Source organism: Erythranthe guttata, chromosome 6 (assembly GCF_056151865.1).
Source record: "Erythranthe guttata isolate IM_541 chromosome 6, IM_541, whole genome shotgun sequence".
Lineage (NCBI taxonomy): Eukaryota > Viridiplantae > Streptophyta > Magnoliopsida > Lamiales > Phrymaceae > Erythranthe > Erythranthe guttata.
The window spans coordinates 12,182,783-12,190,741 of NC_142538.1; the positions used below are offsets into that span (position 1 = coordinate 12,182,783).

At 34.8% G+C, this 7,959-nt stretch overlaps 1 protein-coding gene across 1 annotated transcript; it reads right to left on the reverse strand.

Annotated features, from left to right (window-relative positions):
* Positions 1-278: 278 nt before the first annotated feature.
* On the reverse strand, positions 279-1,732 carry LOC105951200 (phosphoglycerate mutase-like protein AT74). The gene is made up of 2 exons (XM_012974590.2): positions 1,154-1,732; positions 279-631 (listed from the first exon to the last, which is right to left on the reverse strand). Exons 1-2 carry the CDS (start codon positions 1,605-1,607, stop codon positions 294-296), a joined length of 792 nt encoding a protein of 263 aa, XP_012830044.2. The 5' UTR covers positions 1,608-1,732; the 3' UTR covers positions 279-293.
* Between the last annotated feature and the right edge of the window lie 6,227 nt (positions 1,733-7,959).

A 7,959-nucleotide genomic window follows, 5' to 3' on the forward strand; every position in this document is an offset into this window, starting at 1 on the left:
ACAGTTAGACCAAAATTACATATAAAAGCATTAAAGTACTTTCGCCTGGATTTATCCCTAATTTATTAGACACGAGTATATATAAAACAAACACTTTATTTATTGATTTGAGTAAAGAATGACTAAGAAAACAAGGAAATACCGAGTGTAACATGAAAGGAGACAATACTTGTACAAAACAATGAAAAAGGTAAATTTAAAGAAACATACAAATCAAACCAAATCAAATAATGAAGAACAAAAAAGAAAAAAGTTAGACGAAAACAAATGAATAAGCATGGAAAAATAATTAGTTAATGGCGGCCATGAGCACGAAGCTGTTGGTCTCGAATCATATCTTGGGACAGACCCCATTCTTGAAGCTGATGAAGATGGTGATGAATAGCAAGACTGTACTCTCCGTTGAAACCAAGCTCAAGTACTCTATATTCGCAGTTTGTTGGATTCGTTAGGTTCTCGAATTGGTCAACTGTCCAGTTGAACCATTTCATTAGAAACACAAGAATAGTCAACCCATGGGACACCACTATCAAGCTCACCTCCTCCTCATCTTCCCCATTATTATTATTATTGCTAATCATACTCATCAATTTGTTACTTTCCATGTCCCTCCACATTCCTTCAACAAATGCTGCAATATTTTCAAATTTTCTGATTATTAATTATATCATACAATACGTAAACACATTATATATGTTATACATCAAACATTTTTTTGTAAATAAATAACAACTTGGACCAAAAGAATTACCAAGAAAGGAAAACGTAACATATATATATATATATATATATATATATATATATATATATATATATATATATATATATATATATATATATATATATACTCCCTCCGTTCTGAATTAATCGTCGTTTTTAGCTTTGCACAAGTATTAAGAATTTCAACAAATATGTCTTGATTTAGAAAAAAATACATTAGAAAGACTAAAATAATCTTGATGATTTAATGATATGAAAAGAGAGTTAATACTTAGAGTTGAATTAATAAGGTTAAAACATAAAAAAAAAAAAAAAAAAAAAAAAAAAAAAAACATTTAATGCAGTATTGGAAATCTAAAGTGACAGAACAAAATATTTTTAAAAAGAGACAGTTATTATGGAATATATGGAGTATTAAATAGTGGAAACTTACTAGAAACTCTGTCGTAAACATCGGCACTTGATTCACCGTCAGGCACTCGGTAGAAGAATTTGCCGTAGTTGTTCCGTTTGCACTTAATCTTCCTCCTCGCCTCTATCTCCTGGTAATTCCCAAAATGTTGCTCCCTCAGCCTGCACTCTTCCCTCACTCCAACCACTCTCTCTCTAGGAAAATTAGTGCTCTCTATCATCTGTTCCGTTGTTTCCCTTGTTCTGTTCGAAGGCGAAACGTAGAAAAACAATTTCGACCCTTTATTATCGGAAACGATTTCCTTTATTTTTGACCCCATTTGCTGAGCCTGATGGATCCCTTTTTTGCTTAACTTGATCTTGTAGTTGGGTACGTATTCAAGAACAGCTTCGTTCTCATTCCCTTCGCTTTCCCCATGCCGCACGAGTATTATGCGCTTTGGCAGTTGCGATTTCTCTATCGGTTTTGTCATCATAATTTGGTCGTTACTCGAAAACAAGCTTCTAATAGATGGACGATTATCGATGTTGGTGAATACGAAAATGTGATCAGCAAATTGTAAAAAGATTTAGTAGATTATATTGTTGGAAGTTGATGTGTTTGATGAATGAGTTTTGTTGTTTATCAAGGGTCTATTTATACTTTTTTTTTTTTTTTTGTTTATTTGTTATCTAGTTGTTCACTTTCAAAGGACTACTGCTTCTTTTACGGTGCAACAAAACTTTGAATTGACAGTTTGACATTCTTGTTCCCCCTCCAAAACGTAGTAAATAGCATGATATTCGGAGTTTTGACCAAGTTTGACCGAAACACTACCAACAAACGTGGAAGACGGGTATTAATTTGATGGGAAAAATTGGGTTAGTCACCCTTTATTTTGAAATTATATAAGTAGAAATTCAAATTTTTAGATGAATATATATGTAGGTTCTTTGACCAATAAAATTAATATTAATTAAAATAAAATATTATTATATAGCCACAAATACTCTTAATTAATATTTAGGGTTAACTACAAAGAATTCCCTAAACTTTAGACGTTTTTGTGCTTTACCCCTGAACGGAAAAAAGTTGCACGAGCATACCTGAACTTGTCAAATTATAGCACCGGAGCAAAAATTGTCCATTTTTAGCAAAAATAGACCGGAATCCATAGCACGTGAGAAGCACATGATTTGAGCCAGGATAAATTGGTCTTTTCCTCTTACACCTATTTTCTTCCTTTTTTTAATAAATATAAATAAATTTACAAAAAGAAAAAAAAAATAAAAAGAAAAAAGATTTCATCTTCTTCGCGTCACCACCACCAAAAACCAAATTACTCTTCGTCCTTCTTCAGCCCACCGCCGTCCGCCGCCCGCCGCCTCTAATTCGCCGGTTGCCTGCCTCGCGACCCTCTATCGTCTGCTAACTCTGCTTCGCAGCCCTCCGCCGTCTCTGCTTCGCGGCCCACCGCAAATAGAGGACATAAACCTCCCATTCACCGGATGATAAAAACTCTGCACCATCCATATCGCCGTCGATTTGCGGTCTAGCCTCACATAATCCGGCGGTGATTCTTTCCAAATTCACCAATTGAATGTGAGGGGATTTGTGCTCTTAAATCTGCCGCCAGCAGATTTGGTGGTGGTGGTTTTAAAAAAGAAATTGGCCGCGGCGGCATCGCGAGGGGTTTTGGTACAGGCGGAGGAGTTGGACATTTGGACGAGGTGTTGGTGGAGGAATTGGTGGTGGAGTTGGAGGTGACAGTGGAGGAATTGAAGGTGGAGTCGGTGGAGGCTTAGGTGTTAGTATAGGTGGCAGATTTGGTTGTGGTGGAGGTGGTGGTGGTGCGCGGCGGAGCAGATGTGGTGGTGGTGATGCAGCGCCGGAGAGAGGAAGAAGACGGAGCAGGCCTTTTCTCTTTCCCTTTTTTTTTTCTTTTTCTTTTTCCTTTTCTTTTGAGATAAGGGATTTTTCATATTGAATTTTTAGTAATTTGATATGATAATTTCAGGTGGTGGTGCGGCGGTGGAGAGAGATGTTGGTGGCGGTGGTGTGAAATATCCTGATTCCCCTGTTTTGCAGCAAGAGGGAGGCAAAGAAGATGATGGGTGGTTTTTTTTGTTTTGTTTTTTTTTTTGTATTCTTTTTTCTTTTTTTTTTTTTTTTTGTATTCTTTTATCTGAAAATCTTGTGAATCGACGAAATTGCCCTTCCATTGTCACGTGTGAGTTGCACGTGTGCAATTCGGGCAAAAAAAAATGGCTATAAATGGACTTTTTATTCATCGGTGCAACAATTTGGCAAGTTCAGGTATGCTCGTGCAACTTTTTTCCGTTCAGGGGGTAAAGCGCAAAAACGTCCAAAGTTTAGGGGATTTTTTGCAGTTAACCCTAATATTTATATGTAAATAATATGTTGGAGAATTATAGAGCAAATCTCACATATCACTCTAATCTCCCTCCTCTTTCACGGAGAATACGATGCTACACCCTGTGATTTTCACCCGAGTAGTTATGTTCTTGACATGTGTCCTTTTTAATTTATTTTATAATTATATTTCTAAAATCCCATGGGCTATAACTGAACCCGTAGTGGGAATCTTATCAATTATGATGCCTGGTTATATTAACCAGGTGTAGGTGATAAGTGTTCATTTTGCATGATTTTCGCTTATCAATTCTTCAAGTTTTGGTCTTCGTTCGTACGAGTTTTCGGCTTTATTTGTTTATATTATGCGTTTCTTGTTTTATTTATATTTTTAGGTTTTGTTAGCTATTTTTGCCGATTCGAAACGATTTTGAAAGCGAAGCCGAGAATCAAGTCAAACAAGAGCAAAAATTGCAATCTAGTGGATGGTGGCAGCGTTCGGTATTTTATGCATAACTTCTTCATACGGCCTCCGATTGAGCTGATTCAAATGGATTTAGAAAGCCAACTGCAAGGGCTACAACTTTTGTGAAATGCAAAATTGTCAAATTCGGGCTGCAAAAGGGTCAAAACAGAGTTTGAAGTTATTGCAGCGACCATATCGCGATATTCCCTTCCATATCGCGATATGGGAGAAAACAAAACAGAGAGCTTGCATTTTTGCCATATCGCGCGATATGCCATTCCATATCGCGATATGGGGAGAAACGAAACAGAGAGCTTGCAATTTTACCATATCGCCCGATATTGCCGCTCATATCGCGATATGGGCCTTGGGATGCGTAAAAAATATCTTAAAAGGCAAAGCATACTATAAATAGATCCCTTGTGTCATTTAACAAGGAGGGACTTCTTCGTCGAACCGACTCTTCGACTTCTTCTTCGGTTTGCTCTTCGGTTCTCGCCAGTTCTTCGCGGGAAGCTTCGACGAGGGTTTCGACGAGGGTTTTTCATAAGCTTTTTCTTTACGTTTAGTTTATGATTTCTCGTGTTCTTCATTTGGATGCTATGTTTGTAATGAACTGAGCATTTTCTTCTAGGGCAATGAAGCCTTGTATATATTGATTTCGATCGTCATTTCTGTTATCTATTTGTCGTGTTTTGATTTCGTTTATGTTTTCCTGTATTAAATGCTTCTGATTGTGTTGATCAGCTCTCAGATTGATATTAAATAGGAATGAACTCGAGAGAGGATTTCTTGTTTGAAGTTAGGAAAACATAGCTCGGGGTGTGGAAACGGAGACGTGATGCACTTCGGGTAGCCCTTAAGGACTTGGCCTAAATGCTCTCTTAATAGCAGGTTCTGAACGGAGACGTCGGACCTGTGGGTAGACTCTAACTACACTGGAGACGGGGGTTAGAGTACTTTAGCGTCTGGGTTAACGAATAGGAATGTGGCGTTAGATAACGGATGTGTAGATCGTTGTTGATTATACATAGGTGGATTTGGCCCTAGAAGTCCCCTTTAAATCAAAGTCCCCCCGCGTTGAGTTGTCGTACTTTATTTACGTACATTCCATATTTGCATGTTTACGATCTTGCATGCTTTTAAGTTAGGGTTTATCACCAATCCACTTATTTACGATCGGCTAGATAATATAACGATAATATAATTACACTACTCAGCATTTGAATCTACAAGGTCCCTGTGGATCGATATCCGGAACCACTGTTCTGCAAAATGCGATACCGTATACTTGCGGTAATTTATACGTGAGGAAAACGCGTATCAGTAGGATCGATATTGCCCTCTTTCACTCTCCTCTCTCCCATCTCTCTCTCTCACGTACACCTGTATCTCTCTCTCTCCCCTACTCTTCATTTCTTATTTTTCTTTATTGTATTTTATAATGTCTTCTGTATTTTTCTAATTGATTTGGTTGAACAGTAAACGTCAAACAACAAAAAGAATTTGAATACGCACATTTAATGTTACAAAATTATTGTAATATGGTATTTATTTGTTATATTTTTAGTATGAATTCAACTACATTTATTTGCATATTCTTTTTTGATATTATTTTTGAATATTCAATTATTTTATCCACCAAATAATTTTTTTTCAAGTTGTAACATCAAAATGCAAATTGCATGCAACAACAAAATGTTAAATACAATTTACAACAAGTTACAATCTGCAACAATAATCTACAATTTGCAACAGTAAATTATAATGTACAGTGTTGATTCTATTTCTTGTCCCGTTAGTGCTCCGATTGCAGGGTCAGTTGTTATTGTTTTCCCCTTCTTTTCCCCTTCTTGGATATGACTTGTTATGTTTTTTAAACAGTGGTTGTTCAACGTTCAACAACATGACGCTTTATGAAACATGTACGTTACGAATTGATTTTACGTTACCGAACAACAAATGTACGCTACAAATTGCAAAATGCAAACTCAAAATGAAAAAAACAACAATGCTAACTAAGTACAAAGTCATAATACCAAAATAATTAAGCTTATGGTAGCAACATAACTAAGTGCAAACTCATAATAGCAAAATGGAGACTCAAACTATCACTAATCAAACATTCAATGCAAACTCTCCACATACTCAATGTGCAACTACAAAATACATTCTGCTATTTGTTTATTTTAAATTTAATTTATATTCTTTTTTGTTCTTTTTGATTTTATAAAACAACATGTTGCCTTATGCAATTCAAAACATGTGACCTTATGCATTTTAACACAAATTATAAGTGCAAATCATAAATTTTAGTACATGAGTTTTTGAAAATGAAAAATAAAATGTAGTCTTCAAAGTACCAAAAACAATAAAAATAAAAACTTAAGTCTTCGAAGAAAACTTTTGTAATGCAGAACTTCAAAACGAACATATTAAAATGCAACTTGCAAACTCATATCAGAGAATTACAAAAAGCAAACTGAAATCAGTCTAACATCTTAGTGCAAACAACAAACAAACAACACCCCTCAATTTTCCTAATTCAGATGACACAAGTACCAAAAATCAGCCACAAGATAACAAAATACAGAATCAGCGTAACAAACTTTAAAAAGCAAAATACAAACCCAGTTTCAAAAAACACATAAAAATTCAAACTAGCATCGAACAAACTTTTATTCTCATGAAATTAAAATTAGTAACTGATAGAAAGGCAGTTACATTTTTTTAAAACAAAATACGTAACCAAAGTTATAACATTAACAAACTCGTCAATTTGTATACCTGATTTTGGGGATTTGAAGTCATCATTCTCTTTTGCTGTCAGGGGAAAGAAAAGGGTTATCGAATTAGTATCGAAATATTCGAAATAAAAAGCAAACAACAAAATGGAAAAAAAACAAAAATAAAAACAAAATGGACAATAAAAAAACAACAAAATGCAAAATAAAAAAAAAACAACATGCAAACCCAGAACAGAAAAATTCAAAACGCACACACCAATCATACAAACAGTTAACAGGATCGTTGCTAACCAATACTTAATCGTGATTAAACCATCGTATAAATCCCAAACAGTAAATGCTGAACACCAGCCCATGTCTTTAAACATGAAACAAATTGTAAATCGCGGACAGAAAGCGGGCAAACTAGTTCAGCAAATCAAACAACAAACGCCCTTCTAAATTGCAGACGCTTCAACAAAGCAACCTTTGGAAGGCATCACAATTTTTGAAGAGGAATTTGTATTGAAGAAATCGATTCTCAAGAGATGAGGAATTCGAAATTGCGGATTTGCAGTAACCGTGGTCAGATTTGGCAACAGTTATGTCAAACGAAATGGGAAGAAAAATAGGGGATTTTATTTTGAGGATTTATTTTTCCATATACTGTTAGAGGTACTTTTGACATATTATAAATAATAAATCTGCTGAAAATTGAATTTTATTAGTTGGATTTTTACACATATAATCTCTTACAGGAGGACCTATAACAAATTGCCTCTAATTTGAGCCTTAATTTCAATTTTACGAAATCCCTACTACTTTCGTTTTCTTTTAAATTTTAGGGCAAATGAAAAATAAGCTCATGATAAGGGACTTAAATGCACATAGGTCCAGGCAAAAAACAGTCTTGCAAATAAATCCATTCCCATGTCTTTTGTCTAAAATACCCTCCATAATATAATTTTCATCAATTTCATTCATTATATTCTAACTTCATCAATATTGCACATTGACTCCGGATTTGAATAAATATATCACATTAATCCCATTTTCATAATTTTTTAAATATTTTTTTGTTCATAAAATAATTTTTTTTCTGAAACGTTTTTTTTTGTCTGGCTAGATTTTGGCGCTTACTGTGCGGTTCTCCGGTGTTCATTTTTTTTCTTTTCTTTTTTTTGAAAACTATTTTTATGTGAATTTTTTTTCCAGCCGGTCAACCGCCGTTGACTTTATTTTTTTAACTATTTTTTTCTCTCTAAATTACTATGTTTACAATA